Here is a 23,076-nt window from a genome sequence, read left to right on the forward strand (position 1 = left end):
CATCAGTTACCCATGTGTTTGGGACTCATTTATCTTATTTTTTTTTCTGTTTTTCACCTCTGCCAAATTTGAGGTTTTCTATATTGTATTATTCTATTGGTCTGGCTCTACTTTAGGCTGGTAACACCACTAGAAAGTCCTTAATTGTAAATAATGTCCTTTTGTGTTATCTGTGCTAATGCTTTCTCTTATTCCTGTGGGATTCAGGTTAAATGAAATATGCATATTATCTGTATTTTACATCTTAATTTTAGATTTAGTTTTGTAATATAACTTTGATGTCAGTCATTTTGGAAGTTGAGACACTGAAACTAATTATGTTCTAGGTTGTAAAGTTAATTGGGATAGTAATAATAATGTAGGGGAGCCAAGGGAAAAGGTGTACACATCTTTTCAACATGTATGTGTATGTACGGGGAGAATCACAGGGATTGCCCATCCCCCAAAAGGATTCTGAAGTTTAAACTGGCCAAACAGGTTATGGGACTGGAGAGAAAGAGTTCTGCTGAGGGCAATAAAGGATTGCTTGGGAGAATCAATGAATATGGGAACAGAGATTAACTTGTAAATAGTTCTCTTTGACAGTGAAAGGGTCTGTTCAGATGTGGTTACCTTCTTGGTCTTATGGGGAAGGGAAGAAAAAACAATTGTTCTCCTGGGTGGGTCTGAATTTTAGGCAGAAGAAGGAACTTCAGCTTCTTTAGAAAAGACAGGAAGAAGGTCAAAGACACTTTGAGGCTGCTTCTGTTACATGTGTCGAAGCACCATCTTTTGGGTTGTTGGTTTCTGAGCCACAACGACAATAATAAAACATTTGTTGAACACTTACTACATATGTACAGGCATTGTACTCAGTGCTATTTGTATATGTCATACATTTACCTAAACTGGTTGGATTGTTCACAGTTTTTGGTGGTGATGATTGACGGCCTCCAGTAGTTAGAGGTTGGTGAGAGCTATTCTTCCCTCTTGATCTCTAGTCACTTAACCTTCTGCCAAGTGGGAATAATAATGGCTATTTTATAAGGTTTTGTGAGGATTAAATGAATTAACATAATGTAATGCAGTTAGAAGGGTGCCTGTCACACAGTATGTGTCTCCTGCTATTTCGTTATTCTTGTTAATAATATTATTATGTCACCACCATTACATGGTAAAATTTTACAGTTGATAGCAAGTCTCTGACCTAATTCTGCCACAGGTACATTTATTAGGGAGGCAAAGATTTTTAAAAAATCAGTTTTTTAGCATGTATTGTGATCTTGATGAAGTCAAGTCCCCTCTGTCATTTTAGGCTTCTGACAACATCTTGCATTAAATATCCATTCAAAATCCGCAGAATTCAGCTAGCTAATCTTAAGTCATGTAACAAAATCATCTCTTCAGAGCTGAATGCAGGACTGGCTCCAATTCCTCAACGGTAGGGTATAGTTCTGAAGTTCTAAATTATTAGCTCTTTATGTTTACCAATCCTGCTCAAAACAGTGGCAGTGCCTTTAAGATGTTTCTAACTAATCCACACACCACGCTTTTCAACAATGGATACTTTCTAACATCCACAATGCTAATTAAGCAGAAGTTGCTCCCTTTGTGTAAGGTTTTGATTAGGGTCTTTGACATGCTAACTAGCCTCCCGTGGTGTGTACTTCCCTGATTAGTGTACTTCACGTGTCAATTTACTGCCCCTGGGGTATAGATTAAAACTAACCCACATTTTAATCTTCCTGTATAAATTGCAGTATTTTAAAAGTAAATTACAGACAATATGTTATCTAATATAATCCTTATAACAAGCATACGAAGCAGATTTTAATCTTTCCCAATTTGATTGGGAAGAAAACAGGCTTAGAATCTAACCACGGTACCCCACTTAGCAAATGTCAAATCCGTGATGCATCCAAAATCTGCATGACTCCAAAATGCAAGTTCTTAGTTATTCAAATTAGAAGCAATTATTTTTAGCTGTAATTACTGCTGATACTCTAAGCACTGTTTTATTTGGTCATTTAGGGTGGTCATTTAGGGAAAGACCAGTAATTGTTTAAAGATAGTTTCCTCATTTTTGATGCTTCATACTTTGGGAAGATGGAAAATAAGACCGTAAGGGATTCATAAGTTGGAGTCTCATACCCTTTCAAAATAAGATAATCAAGAAGTTGGAGAAGATAAGATTGTAGTCTTTGCCTATCAATGCTACTGATTAACAAAGAAAAGTTGCACGTGTATAGATTACTGTGCATGTGTGTGTCAAGTTAGGACATTGGGATTTCTGTGTTCATTGAGAGCTCCAGCTGGAACAATGAGGTGATGTCACAGGTGTGTAGCCTGAATGAAGATAACCTCAGATGTACTTTTGGGATCGTTGCTTTGTGCATTAAATTAACAAAAATATATAAATGATCAGGTAATGGTTCTAGGCAGTAACCTACAATCATGTGTAATCTCCCTTTGGTCAGTATTAGCACCTGATTTATTTAACACACTTTTGTTTCTTTCTAGAATGCCGTGTCCTGAAGTCTTCTTATTCTAGATCCTCAACTGTCAAGTATTCTGGATCCAAAAGCCCTGGGCCCTCTCGACGAAGCAAATCACCAGCTTCAGGTAGTTAATGGAAAAGGAATAGATGGTCATAGAAGGAACAGATCATTTTCCTTTAATTTTCTTTAATTTTTATGAACTAATAGTCTTTGCCAGGCTCATGTACAGCCAGATTCTAGAATAACATGTAGAAAATATGACTTTTAAAACCAAAAAGTTAAGTCTGTTTCCCAAAGTTATAATTCTTCTGAGAGACCTGTGTGTTTTTGTTCTGACTCATTTTCTTGAGAGCAACCTGATTATCTAGAGTCTTCCAGTATTTATGTAGAAGTGTTTCACATTTTGACCACTGTATACTGCATTTTGAATTTTGTGCTATATGATTGTAGATACTTATTTTCTTAACATTAATTCTTGTTGTTTTAAAACACACACACTCCACACAGACATGTATTTACTTGACAAATTTCCACTGGCTTTTCCTTCATCAAGCAGTGCAATAGTAGCAACAATTATTGTTGAAAAGTAGTGCTTGCTTTAGAGTCAGGCTTACCTGTAATTAAATTTCTCCGAGGTCTTAAGCCTATAGACTTGTCATAATTTGGACTGTTTTGGCATTTTTAAAAATTAAAAACATAAATATCTCAATATTGATTTTATGGGTTTGTTTCTAGTAATTAAGAATAAATTTATTGACATCATTTCCCATTAAGGAGAGAATTGTGAAAAACCACGATTCTGCAGGTGGGGAATCTAGAGTGTATGAAAGTATTATCAATGAAAACCGTCTCAAGCACCAGCCTTTATAAGAGGCCAAGTGTTTTGGACATTGCACTTTTCACCCCTTCCCCTTCCATACCTACCCACTTTCTTTAGGGCAGGTTGTTTACCCTTCTTTTGTGTACACATTTAGACCTGCTGAATAACCACTCTCCTTACTGTCTTCTGCTTTGTATATACTGCATGTGTACAGTAAAGAGGGGTGGCCACTACTCCAGTGCCTATGCTACAGCCAAATCCCCAGGTGAGCCATGATTGTTATGGCTTTGTCGCTCTGCTGGGTTTTTGTTTTCGTCTTTTGCCACATTTCTGTTTCCTTTTGCTCCATTTCCATGAACGTATCTGGCTTATTCCAGTGCACATCTGTGTGGTATGAAATGCTTCACAATGCATAGGATACTTCTGCCTCTTTTATTTGTTAGAGAACCGGTGATCATCAGAAGATTGCAAAGTGCATGTCTGTTATGGACAAAAGTACAAAGTGGTTGAGGAGGCACATTGCCTCAAGGAGTCCATCTTCTAGTTAATTTTGAAAAATCTGTTACTGAAAAAGGTTAAAGTTTTTTGGGAGTACGAAAAAGTCTATAGAAGCAATTGTACTTTTCTGTCCTTATCTCCCTCCCTCATCCTGGGGCTAAGTGCGTATATGTTGATGGGTGGGGAGTTGAGGAATCATTAAACTCTTAGATTCAAAGTACTTTATAATAACATAGGCCAGAGTAGGATTAGGAGGTGTTTCTTGTACATACAAGGAGGTAGCACTGCAATCTTCCTAGTTGTCAAACAGCTATTTCCCTAAAGTTACAGGCTAAACATAACTTCTTCTAAAAATACAATTGACAACATAGCATGCATATTTTTAACTGAAGATATGTCTCTGCGGTTCCCCTTATTTCAAATTTTATTATGCTCTCTGTAAAGTATCTTAAAACTGGGAAACCTAATATAATATGAAATTTGCATAAATGCACTGTCCTTGGCTAATCATATGGTAGATGTAGATTTTTGCCAGGTTCCTAGCTATTGTTTTTGGTGATAGGTTTACAGATGCTTATCACATCAGGGAAATGATTAACTAAAAGCAGGGAGAATGGTTCAGGAATCAAGTATGATTAATTCAGTTTTGTTCCCCTGAGATCCAAAGAGGAAAATTAACATATTGAACTAAAAATATGTATTATAGCCACATTTCTCCTACGGACCAACTGTTCCATAATGTAGCCTAATAAATGTATGAATAATTCTTCTTAATGTGAATTTGGAATGCTTAGAAATTAAGAAAGATCATAGCATTCTAGTATACAAAATTTTTAACTGAATACATATTTGGTTTTTTGTTTTGTTTTTGAGACAGAGTCTTGCTCTGTTGCCCTAGGTAGAGGTAGAGTGCTGTGGCGTCAGCCTAGCTCACAGCAACCTCAAACTCCTGGGCTCCAAGCGATCCTCTTGCCTCAGCCTCCCAAGTAGCTGGGACTACAGGCAAGTGCCACTGTGCCCGGCTAATTTTTTCTATTTTTAGTAGAGATGGAGTCTCGCTCTTGCTCAGGCTGATCTCAAACTCCTCAGCTCGTGATCCTCCTGCCTCGGCCACCCAGAGTGCTAGGATTACAGGCATGAGCCACCACGCCTGGCCCAGCTGAGTACATATTTGGATTTGGGTTAATAGAGTAGGCCCCAAGTTCATTAAGTAAAGGTTGTGAGATTTTAAAACCACATTTCAGAGAGCGAATGGTCTTCTTTATAAGAGATTCATTCAAAGTGTGTTCAGCACTTACTGCAGTCGTAGAAAACTGAAAGCCTGAGTTAACTACTGGGATTTGAGTGTGATTCTGAAGAAAGCTACTCCATTTTTCTATACAATGTTTTCTTTCTTCCACCAGGAAGGAGAGAGCTTTGTATTATTAACACTACAGTACCCAGGAATAGTATTGCTTTTACAGACTCTGCTTTAGATTATGTAATAAGTGTTACCATTTAAAAAATTCCATGGGACTAATAGGAATTTCAAATAGAGCTTGTAACTTTGTAAACATAATATTGTACTTTTCAATCTTGGGACAGAAGTTCTGCTTTGAGTGAAGTCTTCTCATTGACTAAATCCTTCAGCAAAACTTACCAAAATAGCTAATAGTACGTAACGTAATAAACACATAGATACTAAGCTGGGCAACATAAATGTGTAAATGGTTACCACAGTTTGAGTCTTAAATTTTTGTTTTAGGTTTTTAGCTTGTAAATCTTTCATAGTCTGCCAAGATAAAATGTATTCAGAGAGAACAAACAAAAAGCCCCCAAGTTTATTTCTTCCCTTGTTCTGTCACCTAGGCTGGAGTGCAGTGGTGTGATCATAGCTTACTGCAACCTTGAACACCTGGGCTCAAGCAATCCTTCTGCCTCAGCCTCCCAACTAGCTAGAACTACAGGCATGTGCCACCATGCCCGACTAATTTTTTAAATTTTTTTTAGACATAGGGTCTCACTCTGTTGCCCAGGCTGGTCTCGAACAACTGGCCTCAAGCGGTCCTCTTGCCTCAGCCTCCCAGAGTGCTGGCAGGTGTGAGCTGCTGTGCCTGGCCAGTAATTTCTATTTTATGTGAATCCCTTTTAAAGAGATTTTTAAAAAGACTGTTTTTTAGAGCAATTTTAGGTTCACAGCCAAATTGAATGGAAGATACAAATTTCCTATGTACCTCCTTCTCCTAAACATGCATAACCTCTTCTGTCATCAGTATCCCCCATTAGAGTGATACATTTGTAGCAAGTGATGAACCCACGTTAACACATCATTGTCACCCAAGGTCCATTACATTAGGGTCCACTCTTGGTGTTGTACATTTTATGGGTTTGGACAAAACTATAATGACATATATCTACCATTAGTATTGTACAGAGTAGTTTCACTGCCCTAAAAATCCTTTGTGTTCTACCTTTCAAAGAAATTTTTTAAAAGAAATAACATTAATTGAAATTTCACTTAATTGAGAAATAACCAGGGCTTTTCAATACTCTTCATGTTTTGAATTATATAGTTAATTGTGTTTTACTTATATTCTAAGTACCCACATATATTTGTTAAGAAAATCTAGATAACTGACCATTATTTTTGAATAAGTGGTTTTGAGTCAGAAATATTAAAGTTTGGCAATTTGAAAATTACTGAAAATTTCTTTATCTTCACTGAATGTTTTAAATGAACAATACAATAAACAAACATGACTTCATAAACCCAGATACTCCTGTTTAGAGATGATTCATCTGTTCATTAATACTTGTTGATACAGGATTTCTGCCTTTGCTCTAGGACAGGTGCACACGTTTTTGAGTTACCTATTCAGGACCTTTACCTCTGCATTTGGCTTTTTATACTTATTATCATCATTTAAAATAATAGTTGTCTTTTCCCTCACATTAAAAAAAAACAGATGGACTTTCTCTTTTCTTTCTATAAAGATGAATGGCAGTTTTCATCTACTCTGGGCAAAAGCTTTGAAGATTAATAGTAAAAGAGATTAAAAGTACTCTTTAGAGGAGAAAAACACATACCAGTACTAGATGTTAACTCCCAGCTTTGTGAAATCACTGCAGAAATGGATGCAAATGATACAATTAGGAGTAAGCATAATAAGTCATTCTGAAATGTTTGACCAGCATTCCGTGGTACAGAGTCTGCAAATTAACCTTCCCCTCTGAACAATGGTGGCCGCACTCTTCCTAGCATAGGATCTAAGTAGAGCTTTTAACCAAAGAAGTGTGTGGAAGTTTGGAGAAGGGTCCATAGAAAACTACCAAGATTTGCTAAATAATGGGGAAATTATGCTGTGAAGAAAAGAAAATGGAAGGAATTAGAAATAAGTAGTCTATATAAAAAGAAACTTGAAGAATGTCTTTTATGGCCTTTAAGCAAATAAGTAGGTATTAGAAGGAACACTACTAATAATTTTCCTTTTCCATTAAGAACATACTTAGAAAATGTATTTGAAACATGGTATAATTGATTTAGGAGAGCCACATGAACTTCTTGGTTACTCAGGTTGGTATACACCAAGACAGTGGCTATTGGAGGTTATGAAATGGCCTTCATAGTAAACATTGCAAATATGACAGCTACTCATTTGTCTACCATTGCTGGCAGGCAAGATATATGGACAAGTTCTCGTTCACATCTCTAATTCCATGATGTCTTTTATATTTGTTTATATCAATGTTGGAAAACTACTACTGAAAATCTGGTTTCACTATTTGTCTGATTTTTTTTTTTTTTTGTCTGTAATGCAATAAGATACATTATTTTTGCTTTTTGCTGATTTGCCATCTGCTTTGAGCTTAAATGAATTGCAGCATCATTGGAGCTATATTGTGCATGCACTAAGTGTTTTTATACGATCTGGTGGTTGCGGGTTTTGATGACCTCTGTCTCTTTTGTTGTCTCATGATCAGTTAATGGAACTCCCAGCAGCCAACTTTCCACTCCTAAATCTACGAAATCCTCCAGTTCCTCCCCAACTAGCCCAGGAAGTTTCAGAGGATTAAAGGTATGAAATAGGATATATGGCATGTTTGCATGATTTTTGTTATTTTGAGTTGCATAGTTTAGCAGTTTAATTTGTTAATTAAAAAGGAAAGAGTTTAAGATTTGAAGCCAGGCAAACTTGGCTTTGAATCCTGTGTCAGATAGTAATTTTGTCCAGCTCACTTAACTCCCTTGAGCTGAAGTGTCCTCATCTCTACAGTGGGAATACAGGGTTGTGGTTATGATTGAACATAATGTTGCAAAGTATAGTATCTAGTAGTTTTCCAATTATTATCAGAATGATTTGCAGTGTTAAAGCCTTGGAGAATGTCATGATTCTTTTAAAAACCTTATTTTGAATCACGATTTTAATTTTGGCAATATAACTTGACTTCGTTAAAGTCTAAAATAGAGTGAAATACCAGTATAATGTTTATACCCACAAGTGGTAAGAAGAAAAATATGCTCATTTTTGGTGAGGAACTTAGAAATAAATCTTAGGTGTTGACTATGGTGTCCTAAAAACATAAAAAGTAACAACATGATTAGCAGTTGGTTTTAATAGACATTTACCTAATAGAGGGAATGATGAGCAAAACCAAATTTGCAAAATTTTGAACACCGGGAGTAGAACATGGGCTGGCTTGGTTCTCCAGATGTCAGATCTCTATCTGGTTCCTGCACCGGAGTCCAAACTGGGCTGTGGTGGAGAGCACAGAATCCTGACCACTGGACCAGGGCAGGTCTGCTATCTGTCCTTGGTTCTTGGTGTGCTCTTGTCCGAGAATGACAAGACACATGTATGCCAAAGCAAGCCAGAGCAGAGTTTTATCCAGTAAAGGCAAGATACATTCGCCACAGCCAGCTAGCGGCAGGCCTCCTGTTGCTGCAGGAGGGCCCTGACTCTTAACTAAAGTTTTCGTTTTGTATTGTCTGGATTGAAGCCTCCCCATCAGGTGTGGCTTATTTGTCACCTTGATGGACAGGTGTTAGTTATATAACCTGAACCTTACTATGCATTTGGATTTCCTGTGAGCCTCTCTGAAAGTCCAGGTGGGAGTAGGGTGGCAAAACTGCAATGCAGATTTATGCTAATGACATGGTAATTGGCCCGAGATTACTTCTGGTCATCTTCCAGACCCTGCTGTGCCTGTGCTGCTTGGCTTTTTAGGAATTTCTTCTTCCGGATTCCCACCCGCTTTTGCGGTTAGCCTGCTGAGTTCTGATTGGCAGTGCCTTCTCCTCCCTTTGTGGCAGTTACCTGAAGCGGGGCACCTGTCCCTTCTCATACCTGGGAGAGCCAGAGGCCTTCACTATCTACCTGACATACACAGTGCCATGTGTGTGTATACGTAAATTAACTTTAATTCCCTTAGTGTGTTTGATTGACATCAGATATATCATTAGGAATGCATTCTCCAAAGTTGACTGCCTAAATGCTTCAGATATAGTCCAAGAGGTTTTCTCTACTTTAAGAATGTTTGTTTTTTTTTTTTTCTTTTTTGTCAAATTCCTGTACATAAGCAGAAGGGATGTTGAAGAATATTTTTCATTAGTGAACTGAATGGTCAGTACCCCACCACCCTTGCATGAGTGAGGAATGAGAACCTGCCAAGCCCGGCCTGTCAGAAGGTTCCATTTTCCACCTGACTGAGATTTGCTTGTCCTGCCCTGAAAATGTTGTGTGTACCTCAGAGTGAACTAGCATAGTCCTTATCTAAATACTTGAGAACAAAAAGAGAAATTCTACCCAGAAAAGGACAGATTGTCTGTTTTTGTGCCTGCTTGCGTATGTGCCTTGGTAGCACTTGGGGTGTAGGGAGTGTGTAGCTCTCACCTGTCTCTAATTACTGGAAGCTCTTTACATTTATCAAAAGAACTGGGCATTTTTCTGAAGTTCTAAATTGGCTTAGGTCAGTTCATAATATAATTTGAATAGAATTCTTAATTGTCAATTCTAAGAAAAGTTATATAGATTAAAAATCTCCAATAAACTAATTATTTGCAGATTTTCTTTCCAAACCTATTTTCCCTAGAATAGATTGAAAGTACGTTGTTATTAAGACAAGTAACTTTCAAAAGAACTAAAATAAAAATAATTCAACTCTTTTCCAGTTCTGATTGTTTCATTGTTAAAGCAAAAACGAGTGGCTCCCAGTGCTGGGTAATTGTTAACCTAAGGCAAGTCCCACATACTTTCCAGTGAGCCCCACACAAAGGTCACTGCTGTTTCTCCCCCAGGTCATTGCCCTAGGCAGGGCTGGGATCCTTGGCCTGGGGCTGCATGAGAGCATCCTCTGAGGCACCTTAGGCCCTTCTTGCTCTGGGTCATGGTCGTTTTCCCCCTTTTTTGTTATCCATTGGTTACTTGGACCCCCATCTTTCTTCCTAGTCCATTTTCAACTCTAAGCTCAAGGTTGTCCTTTTCTGTTGTTGCCACTGGGTCAATTGGTGCCGCTTATTAGCATTGAGACTCCAGCTTCAGGACTGGACAGCTAACCATTTCAGGGAAATACACATCAGTGTTCTGTGCACACACCTCCTTCACACACACACACACACGTCCTCGCACAAGGTCGGTCGCATTTGTGGAGTGAAGTCATGGAATTTTAAAAACATGCTAATCAATTGTATTATTGCTTGAGATATTAGGTAAAATTGTTCCTACTATCCTAGTTATAGTATAATAATTATTATAGTAACTCCAGCATTTGGCACACGGTAGGCACTCAAGGATTACTTATTGATACCAAGAGAGATGAAGACAGATCATCTGTTGATTAAGGGAAGTGTTCATTACTGATCAAGATTGAAGCTGAGATAGTAAGATGAAGAGTAGTGGTCTTTCCCTGACACCCCCTCCTCCTCCACTATGCTTGAGGCCCGTGGGCTTTGCTAATAGCTGTGAGACCACCTGTTTGTTGTTGTTTTTTTCTCATTTGTAAAATAAGGATATTTGATTTAAAATGACCTCTAAAATGCTAAATATATAGTTATTTTAAGTTGCCAGAAAACTTATCAAGAAGCTTGGGAGTCTCTTTCTCTTCCTTTCACTTTAAAACTGATACAAAATCGCTGAATTTTACATTAAATATTAGTAGCTAAATGAGTCTCTGCCACACTGATTCCAGCTTTTAGGCCACAAGGCCAGACTACTGCCTATTCTCATGGGTCATGCCCTGTGGAAATTTCATTTCATTTCATAACAGCTCCCAAAGTCTGTGGTATATATTGTCATTGGGTTGAAAACGTGCTTTTTAAATAATGTAAAAGTTACTTTACTGTACCAAATACCCTAATTTTGATGTCATTATAAGATATCAAATTATTTTCTCTGTTCAGTGACATTACAAATGGAGAATTATGGATAATTACTGTGTGTTAGTGGTATGCTTTTCCTTTCCTCTTCATTTAAAATAGCTTATTAAGATCAATTAAGAGGGAATATCTGACAATGGAGGATTGTTTTTCATGGGCAGGAACTCTTTACCATTATTTATCCTAGTTAGATGCTTTCATGGCCTTGGAGATAGATAATCTTTTTCCAAAGAATCAGAATTGACAAAAGCAAGCAAACCAGCCAGGACAGCCTATGCAGGAGTTGATACTGCTATTTGCCAGGACACAGATTTGGGCATTGATGGTTTTTTACTGTGTGGGTTGTACTCACTAGAGAACTAAGCAAGGTTAAGTCAAAGGTAAGCAGAATTTTGGTGTTCTGTCACAATTCTTCCTCCATTTATGCCCATTTCTGGAACTTATTTTTGTATTTTGGTGGGGACATTGAAAGAACTAAAAAGGAAAATAGGGTGATATGTATGATTATTAATCTCTGATCACAGATTAGTGGCACTTTTGTTTTATTGTCAAAAAAGAAATGAGAAATGCGGAAGTGTCCCTCTTCTCCACAAAAAGTACTCACAGTTTTCTTCATACCCTTGTGAGGAAGACAACTCTGCCCCTTTCATACAGTTGTAGAAGATCAAGTTCTTTGAGGGGCTGAATCAAAGCCAGTAACAGCCGTAAAGCTTTCTTCAAATTGGCAATGCATTTTTTCAGATAAGAGTCTAAAAAATAGGGTGATGAGCAAGTAATTAAGGATCTTTAAACCTAAAACTGAAAGACTTCAGGACAACTGAAAGTTAGTTGTACCTCAGTTATAATTTTTTGGTTTTGCCTAAGTAGTAGCAAGGAAAAAATTAATTATTCCTGATACTTGTTAAAGACGGTAACACAGACTTTATTCAAAGGTGGGGGGTGATGGCAATAGGTATAGGGACTACTGCATGGGGGTCTTGGACTCAACGCCCACTCTGACAAGGACAAGTTGGGATTTATAACCAAGGAGTGGGGGTTGGGGGTAGACGTCAGTGGAGGAAGATTACTAAGAGGAAACATCAATGATAAGGGGTGTCTGACTAAATTGGCTTGATGGGATTATTGCTGAAGGCAGCCAGAGCATCTAATATCAAGGTCAGGTACCAAGGGTGGGGGATTTTCCCTAACTTGACTGAGCAGGATTCCTGCTCAAACTGGAGTCTGCAAGGACAGACAGAGAAACCCAAGGTTGGGCCTAGTCAAGCAGAGGACTCAGAAGAGCCCTACTAATGGTCAAAGAAGAGTGTTTGTCACTAGTTACCTAAAACATAAAATGTGAAAACTGAAGGTAGTCTCAGTTTAGTCTTCATTTTACAGAAGAAGAAACTGAGGTTTAGAGATGTGAAGTGACTTGCTCAAGGTCTTAATGGCTAGTTGGAGTCGGACCATTTCAGGGTCTCTGTCTCTGGCCTCTGTGGTCTGACTTTGCCCCACCACTGGTGGGCCTGCTTCAAGGACTCCAGCACAGGTGCTCCAGGAGGAACCTGGTGTGATTGTTACAGAAAAGCAGTGCTAAGTCTTTTAGGAAGGGTAAATGCAGGAGGATGGTTTGCTACTGAGGACTTGAGTTTAGATTCACACACGTGCTCTGCATAGAAAAAGATTGAGAGATTGGGAGGACTAGCAGGGCAGGGTGGGAAAAGAGGGAGGAGAATCTGGTATGGGGCAGAGGCTGGGTGAAGGGAGGCCGAAGATAGAGAAGAAGGCCGGTTGGCAGTTCTTCCCGTGAGCCTTGGGGGATGAGCTTGCTGATAGATACCTAATGGGAACTCTTTGAAAGGGAAACAGTCTACACTGTGTCCAGCATTTATACCTAACCCCATAAAGCTTCATACAATGACAAAGTTCACAATAGGGTAGGGTTATTGTTTTTCTTTGGAAGCTAGCAGTAGAGCTGAGTACTGTCCAGATTGGCATAGGCTGGAAACATAGTGTGGTCCAGGCCCAACAGATGCACAGGTTACATGGCTGTGAGATGATGTATACGGGGGCCTGTGATGGACACCACACTGTGGGTACTGTGGCATAGCTGGGATTTGAAAGTAAAGTCCATGCTCGTGAACACCACCAGCCTCAAGGACACAGTGGGAAAGCAAGGCCAGTCTGTTAAACAGATAATCTGAAACAATGTAGTCAGGCCAAAAATGTGTAAAATGACATTAAAGGCTAAGGGCACGCAGCAGGTCCCTGGTAGGCTGTTCCCCAGAACCCAGTCCCTAGGTATTAGAACTTGGCTTCCCTTTTGTTTGCATTTAGGGAATCTGGCTTTCCTGAAGGGCAAGGCCACTTGTGATGATGTTACCTAGGGAGGAGGCATTTCTGCGGGCCAGATGCGGCCTCTTTCACCACGGTGGTGCCAGGCTGCCTTCACAGCTGGCCTTGGGGTGGGGCGGGGCGAGGGGATCCCAGAGGCCTCTACGGGAAGGCCAGTTCACGCCAAGTTGTGCGAGGCCTGTGTTACGAGGGTGTATAGCTCCCCCCGACTCTTGTTTTTCTTTTTTCCTCCTCTGATTCTTAAGATTTTCTGTGACCATTCCAATCTGTTCTAGTTAAGCCCGGGGGACCCAAGACAAGTCTTTAGTCTACTTAGGCCAGAGTATTAAGATGGAAACGGCACCCCCTAGCGTGCAGCTACACAGACAGCCTCAAAGAAGAATGAAGCCCAGGGCCCGCTTTGTGCTCTGTGGCCTCCTCCGTGTGAAAACAGACCCAGCACAGGATGGTGATTAAAGCGTGTGAAGTCAGAGTGCCTGGGTTTTATCTTGGCTTGGCCACTCACAAGCTGTGTGACCTCGAGCAGGGCACATCACCCTTATCTGTGCAAAGGGGATTGATAGCACCTACTGTGCAGGGTGTTGAGATTAACTGATTAAATATAGAGAAAGCACTTAGCCTGTTGTTCTCTTACTGTAAACCTTGGGGTTTCCAGATTCAGTTGTCACATGAAGGAAGTTCACTTACAAAAACTTAATATGCAGGAGTGTACAAGAAGGAAAGAGAAGGTGAGAGAAGTCAGACTCAGATTTTATACCTCCTCTGCCTATTACTGACTTTCCCTCCCAGCTCTGTCCTTCGTCTCTGTTTTCCTGCCCTGTCCACTTTCCAACCCTGTTAGTCACCTATGAATGACTCTATTAGGAGCAGGTTGTCCCAAAACTTAGCAGCTTCAAACAACAGTGGGAATTTATTTTCTCACACAGTTCTTGTGGGTCAAGAATTCAGGAGCGTAACAGGGTGGTTCTGGCTCCAGGTCTCCCATGAGGTTGCAGTCCAGGTGTGCACCAGGGCTGCAGGCACCTGCAGGCTTGACTGGGAATGGAGGAGCCACTTCCAAGGTGACTCATTTGCGTCCTGGCAGTTGGCAGGAGGCCTCAGTTACACTCTGTGTGGACCCCTCCATAAGTCGGCTTGAGTCTCCTCAGAACACGGCAGCTGACATTCCCCAGAACCAAGTGATGAGAAAGAGAGTGCCATACGCAAGTTCCCCTTTCTGTGACCCAGCCTAGGGAACCAGACCCCATCATTTCCATCATATCTGAGCAGTCACGCATGTCAGCCCAGTTCAGTGTGGGAAGAGATTTCACAAGGGCATGAAAATGAGATGAGGCTCCTGGGAGCCATTTTGGAGTCTGGCAACCACACCAGCCTTCTCTCTGTTTTTATCTCTTTATCAGCCACCCTAGACTCCTGCCTGGGCTGTCCCTCCTCCCTCATCCTGTCCTTCCAGGCTTCCCCTGCATCCTCCTTTCTGAGGGCCACCGGTCTCTCCCCATCAATTTTATTGCTTTGTTCTCCTTCCAGTCCTTTTGTTCTCTGGAGCGATCATTCCCTGCTCATTATTTTTTCTCCTCTTCAAATCCTAGAGTCCCACTACCGCCGACATGTTTTCTTCCGTTAATCCCTGTCTTTCTGATTTTCCATTTTCTCCTTGACCTTAGCCTATGATCTTCTGTTTCCTCTGCGTCCTTCGATCTAGCTGATAACTTTCCCGGCAGGAATATTTGCTATGGTTAAATCACAGCATTTTCTTTGGGACAGATAGGCAATAAAGAGTAGTAAATGTGTCATCAGCTGCCAGATGGATGAGGAAAGCATTTCTCTGAACTTTAATTCATCATCCATGTCCCAGTTGAAGACTTTTAAGGCAGTAGTAACTTAAGGCCTCAGAGTCACGAGCACATCTGTGGACACGGAGGGATAGAATGTCTCATGTTTTGATGCTGAGGCGTATGCCTGGAGGCTGTCTGCTGTGAGCGCTCTTGTCAGTTGAAAGAGGGAAGAAAAAAGTACATTTGGAACATTATCCAACATCTTGAGATTATAAACTGTCTGGTGTGCTGATATTTTATCTGATGATGTCTCCTGGGTCTGCTGGTGGTGAAAGACTCTCCAGATTTGTGAAGTGTGATGAAAGGGCTGGTAGTATCTCATCCTGATTGGCAGAGCTAAAATGTAACTCTTTGACCTTCTGAACTCGAACACTTCTTTTCAAAGCTGTGAAATGTAAATCCACGGTAGCTGCTGACCTTAGACATTTTTGCTTTTCTCTGGAGCTTTGGCTTTTCTTTGGTAATTAAAACTGCTTAATAATCTTCAATACCAAGAGACCAACCACTTTTCATTACCCCAGAAACGTTGGGTGGTGACTACTTCATCTTTGAACATATTAATAATTGATTTTGTTGGAGAGAAACAAAAACAAAAGGAAGAGTTAAGCAGTTCTGAAGACTTCGGTGCCCTAACAAAATAAACTATGTACAATAATGCATCTCAGACTCTGAGCACAGTGATTTTCACATTGCAGTTGCTGAGTAAATTTGGGGAGTAAATGGCTCATCTGGGTGGAAGCCCATCTTTGTGGGGATGGAGGAAGCGTTTTCCAAACAAATCGGTGTATAAATAGGATCAATTTCAGGAACTTCGTTTGAATATAAGACACACATGTGTTACTCTTAAGTGGCCCTTATTCATGAAAAGTGGGTCATTAGAAATTCTTTTGGGAAGTACATCAGAGGTAATCGGATGGAGTGAAGACTTACGGTTTGTTGCGGTGGCCAACTGTGGTAGCCTCCACAGTTGTAATTAATGAAGCAGGCACCTGTCCCACCACCCTGGCATCCTAAAATCAGTATAACCTCACAGTGAACGCATGCAGGCATTCTTAGTAAGTAGGCATGGTCAGACCACCTGTCTGTTGTTCCAAATCCAATAAGCCAACACCTTGCTTGAGAGGCTCCCTCAGGGAGATGTGAGGTTCTGTGCTGGTCTTGGCAGGCTGTGTAGTTGACTGAGGTGATGACTGTACTCAGAACAGAAAGGCACAAGTCAGCAAGTTTCACATAGCCCCTTTGATAGACAGTCAAGCTGGCTGCTCTTCTAAACTTTATTCATGTGCAGGCAATGAGTTCTGTTGATCTCTATTAATCATCTTCAAGTCTCAAGTACCACTAATTTTACAAAATGAAACCAAGTCTAAGGTATGGCTACACGTAAGAATACTTCAAATGTTACCACTCCAAGGTGCTGATTCAGATTAATTGTATTGTTTTGTTTTGTTTTATTTTTTTGGAGACAGGGTCTGGCCATGTTGCCCAGGCCAGTCTGGAACTTCTGGGCTCAAGCGATCTCCTTACCTCAGCCTCCCGGGTAGCTGGGACTACACGTGTGAGCCCCCACCCCAGCTTCAGATTATTTTCATATCTCCTTGCTCATATTGAAATATTTCAAATTACAACAAATTCAGTATAAAAGTACTAAAGCTTTCTGTTCTTAAATGCATTCCCAATTCAGTGTTTGTAGCAATTTATACTGGCTTTCCTTCTAGTTAATGAAAATGTTTCTAATGTTTAAAAAACCCACAAAAATGACAGTGAAGCAAAACTATTTACAAGTACTGTGTAGAATACTGGTTTTTAAAAAATTTGCAGTATGCTTCAGAAGTCATCTTTTTAAAGAACAAATTTTTCTTAAACTCTGTGAGGAAAAGCTGTGAATTTATCAATGTGTATATCATGTGAATAAATTACAGGAATGCTACTATAGTTATATGTCTGAAAACATGTTCTAAATAGACCACAATGTGTATTTTCATCAGTGAGTCTGGAATTGGGTGACATCCTTTAATAGCCTTGCAGGAATTCTCTCACAGTCTTAGAGGATAGGACAGTGTGAGAATAGCTGGAAAACTCTTGGGCTCTGAGGTCAGACCTGGGTGTAGATTCTGCTTCCACATTTACTTGGTGATTGGGCACATTACGTAACCTCTGTAAGCTTTAGTTTCTTCACAGGTCAATGGAGATTTTATCTAATTCATTCAGTGTCAAGTACTCACACCAGGACTTGGCACAAAGTAGGATCCAATAAAACCTATGGGTGTCTTTTTTCCTTTTCTTACAGAGGTGGTTGTTCTTTGGCTATAGATGACTTTCTTTCTTTCTTTCTTTCTTTTTTTATTTCAGCATATTATGGAGGTACAGATGTTTAGGTTACGTATGTTGCCCTTTCCCCCACCTCCCTCCCCAAGTCAGAGCTTCAAGCATGTCCATCCCAAGGATGGTGCGCATCATACTCGTTATGTATGCTTATACCCATCCCCTCCTGCCCCCTCCCACCTGCCTGACACCCAATAAATGTTACTCCTATATGTGCACTTAGGTATTGATCAGTGAAACCAATTTGCTGGTGAGTATATGTGGCACTTATTTTTCCATTCTTGGGATACTTCACTTAATAGAATGTGTTACAGCTCTATCCAGGAGAATACAAGAGGTGCTATATCACCATTGTTTCTTAAAGCTGAATAGTACTCCATGGTATACATATACCACATTTTCTTAATCCACTCATGTATTGATGGGCACTTGGGTTGTTTCCACATCTTTGTAGTTGTGAATTGTGCTGCTATAAACATTCGGATGCGGGTGTCTTTTTCATAGAGTGTCTTTTGTTCTTTTGGGTAGATGCCCAGTAATGGGATTGCTGGATCAAATGGTAGTTCTACTTGTATCTCTTTAAGGTATCTCCATATTGCTTTCCACAGAGGTTGCACTAGTTTGCAGTCCCACCAGCACTGTATGAGTGTTCCTATCTCTCCGCATCCACACCAACATTTATTGTTTTGGGACTTTTTGATAAAGGCCAGTCTCACTGGAGATAAGTGATATGTCATTGTGGTTTTGATTTGCATTTCCCTAGAGATGTTGAGCGTTTTTTCATATGTTTTTTGGCCATTATTCTGTCTTCTTTTGAAAAGTTTCTGTTCATGTCCTTTGCCCACTTTTTTGACAGGGTTGTTTGATTTTTTCTTGCTGATTTTCCTGAGTTCTAAATAGATTCTAGTTATCACCTGTTTTTGTTTGTTTTTTTTGTTTTTTGTTTTGTAGACAGGGTCCTGCTCTGTTGCCCAGGTTAGAGTGCGGTGGTGTCATCATAGCTCTCTGCAATCCCAAACTCCTATTCTCAAGCCCATCACCTGTTTTTCTAAATAAAATTCTATTGGAACATGCACGTGCTCATTTGTTTACATATGGCCTATGGCTACTTTCATGCTACAGCAGCAGAGTTGAATAGTTGCAACAGAGACTGTATGACCCACAGAGCCTAGCATTACTTTCTGGACCTTCTGACCCTTGCAGTAGACCACTTACCCCTTGAGTTACGATGCCATTTTCTAAAACGCATTCAAGAAAGTTGACTCACTACACACAGATATCTCCTAGATTCAGTTCAAGTTCTTCTTCCTATTTTTAAAAATTGAAATGGTATCCAGCATTATAGTCAAAAGTCAATAATGCTTTGCCATAATTCGGTGAATAACCATTCTTAATACTTTTGAGACTTGCCTATTTCGGAACAAAACTTCACATTTTTAGTGTAGTACTTAACATTTCTCTTTAAATTTTAAGTTTGTAGAAATTATAATAATTCTTTTTCTTCTTTTTTTGTTTTTTACACTTGTGTCTGACCTTTCGGTGTATAAATTGTAATAATTTGCTATCAAAGAGATTTAATGTGGGACACTCACATTAACTTGCCAGCTAAAAACACAGAAAGCTGGAGTGTTACTCAGCATCAAATGTACTTCGTCAGCCATGAATGCCTTTTTAAATGGTGCTAGCACTTGAGAGCACTGTATGGCTTTTTCTACTGTTTTCAAATCTTTTTTAAAAAAAAGTTCTTAGTAGGGGAGGATTCTTTTGTATTTCCCTTCCTTGCTTACCCATAAAAAATGGAGCTACTGCTGCCAGAAAAGTAGGTGGGTGTTGCAGCAACATGGGCTCACAGAACACTCTTGGTAATACCTTTGGGGTCTTTTCTGTTACCTTCCCTCTCAACCAATCAGGACTTCATCAGGAAATATATGTCCCCCTCCTTCCCCCCCCAACGTAATCCCATCTTTCTGAACCAATTGGTAATTATGGATGATATCTTGAAAGAGCCCAGATGCTGCAACCCATTACGCTTTATTGAGGAGGACCTCACTAACACCCAGCATCAAGGCACTTTTCTTGGTGCTGTCTCAGCATCATAGTTGCTGATGGAAGCATGAACGCTCATTAGCATTTTAAGAGATATAAATTGTTTTGACAATAGAAACGGGGCAGGTCTAATCACGAATGCCATATTTGATCTCTCTGGTTCTAATTCAATCCTTCAGTAAAAGTAATTCTCTCACAAGGGACAGGGAAATACAAAAATTTTGCAAAGGAAACAGAATTTTGTGAAGTCATAGCCTTATCCTCTGCATTGTAGCTGCTCTTTGTCTGCATGTCTCTCAGGGCACTGGAACTGCTTTCCCTTGTATTTAACAATGGATGCTTCACATTTTCCAGCGATCCGTCCAGAAATCTTGGTGAATACCAAGCTTTTCTTGTCCTTCAGGAAAGCCGGGCTTCATTACTGAGAAGTCAAATGAATTTAATCAGTGGCTGGGTGATTCCAGCTTACAAGTGCAGGTTCGTGCTGTGGCAAAATGGCTCCCTCTCACGGCTCTTCAGAGCCATCCAGAACCATCCGGAACCATCAGTGCCTGTCCTGGACTGAAGGGTTTTCACTGAAGTGTTTATTTTACCTTTAGTACACATATGACTCATCGTAAGGTCGTAAACTTCTGGGCAGTAATAACTGTGTGTCTTCATCTTTGTATCCTTTCAAACAGCACAGATCGTTACTGTAGGTGTTAGTGAAGAGTGAGGAGAAAGGAGGATTGTCCAATTATGTCTCTCTGATCACCTACACTATAATAAAATTTTTAAAAAATTTTTTCACGCTTTTTATTCTCTTCATGAAAGCTTTATTTTCAAATAAAGGAACCTATTTGGATAATTAATTGGATAAGTCACTCCTGTGAACGCTATAAAGTGCTTGTTTTTTAGTGTTTGAGGCTTAATACTTTTTTAAAAAACATCCATCAATTTGAAAGTTTTGAAAAATGTTCTCGCCATTATTATTTGCCTGGAAAGCTGCATTTCCTGGTGATTTAGCGAAGCCTTTGTCTAGGACGCTTGAACGTAGCCTTTCACTTGGCCCAGGGCTCCCTCGTCCTCCAGGCTTCGGCCCCGTGCTGCTCTCTCTCAGCCACTGGATGAGCAGCTTCCACCCTGTTCTGTTTCCTGGTCTCTTTCCCTGCTCCTTGTCACCCTTGATCCCAACACAAACCAGGTTCCTAGTTGCTGGGCTGTACAGGGGATCAGGATAGGATGGGAGTGGGGGTTTAATCAAAATAAACTTTGGGAAAGTTACAGTGGTTCACAGGAACTCAACTAATAAACACATCAAGAAGTTACCCGGCCGTGGGAAAACTACGTGGGGTAAAAATGCCTGCGTTCCAGCCCCTCCTCAGACTTCCTTCGAGAGTCCTTGAATCAGACAGGACACATCAGCTTGCAGTAAACCAAATCTTACTCACATTAGCTCAAGAAAGGGATTTGTTAGAAGTTTGCCACCTGCTTCCAGGACGGCTGAGCAAGTAGGCCTTAGGGAGAGAAGGGACAAAGATGGGCCTTACGGCCTCTGCAGCGGGTGTGGGACCTGCAGGCTGCTCAGAGTCCTGCAGCTTTGAGTGTTGGGAGGGGAGATGGCTCCTGCCCAGTGTCTGTGCCTGAGCCAGCTGGCGGCGGCCCATGCCTGTGGGGCTGCCTTGCTCTGGGCTGTGAGATTTAGACATACAGGTGAACTGGTCACTCTTCACTGTCATTCAATGCATTGGCGGTCCGCTTCCCCATGACTTTATTTTTGGGACAGGTGATGATCCACAGGGATTTCTCTGTTTATCATTTGAGATATAACTTTCTAGAAGAATTACATTCTTCTTATCTTTATTCTGTTAAAAATTTGGCTGATAGTAACCTTAATTTGGATTTCTTATTTCCTTGACTGAGAAGAAAGGGAATGCTTCTTCTATTCTTCGTTATTAAATTGTTACATCCTGTAAGCATTTTCTATTACCTAAGGGTTAGCTAGCTAAAGATTTGTACATTTATCCTGACAAATAATGGTCATTCTCCTTCTTCAGCAGATTTCTGCTCACGGCAGATCTTCTTCCAATGTAAATGGTGGACCTGAACTGGATCGTTGCATGAGTCCTGAAGGTATTTCTCAGTCTGATCATTACTTTTGTAGAGGAAATCATCCATGTGAAGTTGGTAGCCACCCAAAATTCACTTGTGATAAATTACGATCTTCCTAAAACAGGAATGTGGTCATATCTCCTGTGAGCCCATGTAGCCTTAGTGGGAGGTAGGGGTGGGGTACACTTCAAGATATATAAAATCTCATTGTTGTTAATTAGGCTTCAAATTTTAGACTTTGGCTTCTTTTATTTTTCAGTAGCAGTGATCTGGTCACAACTCCTAAATGTGTTTTCTTTTGCCCAATTAGGTAACAAAAATGTGTATGCCTGATGTCTGCTGTGTGCTGAGCAATAGGACATGTAGTGAAAGTGGGCCAATCTTACCTCTCCCTTTTCGAGAAGGTTTTGAGCCAGGAATTAGTCTTAACAATACATCTTATCTAGGTAGAATTGTCTTTACTGGAAAATCTTGAGAACATTTCAAAGATTAAATTCCCACCACCATCCTGTTCCCCTGACGTTCTTTTTAAAAAAAAAAAAAGGAGATTTGGGGGTCCCACTATGTTGCTCAGGCTGACCTCAAACTCCTGGGCTCAAGAGATCCTCCCACCTCAGCCTCCTGAGTAGCTGGGACTACAGGCCTGAGCCACTTGGCTATTCTCCTGTCTTGGGCATTGACAAAAAGAGTTTGGAAAAGTTTAAGTTAGACATCCTTTTTACCCAAGACTAATTACTTATTTTAGCTGATATTTCAGAGATTTGTTAGGTTTGTTGATTATGGTTTCTGATTCCAGCCAACAAGGTCAAAAGGAAATTGGTGATTCAGGTGTTCTATTCAGAAAATATGCTCAGATTTGTTTTTAGTTTCACCATAGATTTAAAAATAAATGCATCGCAATTTATTGTTTTATAAATACATAGGAATCAATATAAAATGCTGATATTTTCTTTAGAATTTTCATTTATCCTTTTTGCAGGTGTGAATGGAAACAGGTGCTCTGAATCAGCTCTTCTTGAGAAGTACAAAATTGGGAAGGTCATTGGCGATGGCAATTTTGCAGTAGTCAAAGAGTGTACGGACAGGTGAGTGGATAGTGAGCATAGCTACTTGTTCACCTACATTTTTTTCTTGGAGTGTACTCTGAATGAACAAAAGACCTGTCTGGGAAGTCTTTTTTTTCCCCCTTCCTGAAAGGGTCTATCCTTGAGACCAACCATTTTGCATGCCCACAAGCAATTTAACAAGAAAAAAATATATGTATACATGTAGAGTATAAAACTGTTTTGTATGCCTTTGGGC

At 40.1% G+C, this 23,076-nt stretch overlaps 1 protein-coding gene across 5 annotated transcripts in view; it reads left to right on the plus strand.

Annotated features, from left to right (window-relative positions):
* Positions 1 to 23,076, plus strand: part of DCLK2 (doublecortin-like kinase 2) — a 152,916-nt gene that overhangs the window by 98,473 nt on the left and 31,367 nt on the right. For 2 of the 5 annotated variants that reach the window (XR_001138125.1, XM_012660044.1), the window contains exons 4-7: positions 2,500 to 2,601; positions 7,756 to 7,850; positions 21,723 to 21,795; positions 22,754 to 22,859. Coding sequence is in view for 4 of the 5 variants with exons in the window: in XM_012660044.1 (XP_012515498.1) it covers positions 2,500 to 2,601; positions 7,756 to 7,850; positions 21,723 to 21,795; positions 22,754 to 22,859 (376 nt within the window). In the remaining variant the exon portion in view is untranslated. Of the gene's footprint in view, positions 1 to 2,499; positions 2,602 to 3,511; positions 3,563 to 7,755; positions 7,851 to 21,719; positions 21,796 to 22,753; positions 22,860 to 23,076 lie in introns of all 5 variants that reach the window. The other 3 variants (XM_012660040.1, XM_012660042.1, XM_012660043.1) reach the window with 3 other exon arrangements.

This window comes from Propithecus coquereli, unplaced genomic scaffold (assembly GCF_000956105.1).
Source record: "Propithecus coquereli isolate 6110/MARCELLA unplaced genomic scaffold, Pcoq_1.0 Scaffold65, whole genome shotgun sequence".
Taxonomy (NCBI): domain Eukaryota; kingdom Metazoa; phylum Chordata; class Mammalia; order Primates; family Indriidae; genus Propithecus; species Propithecus coquereli.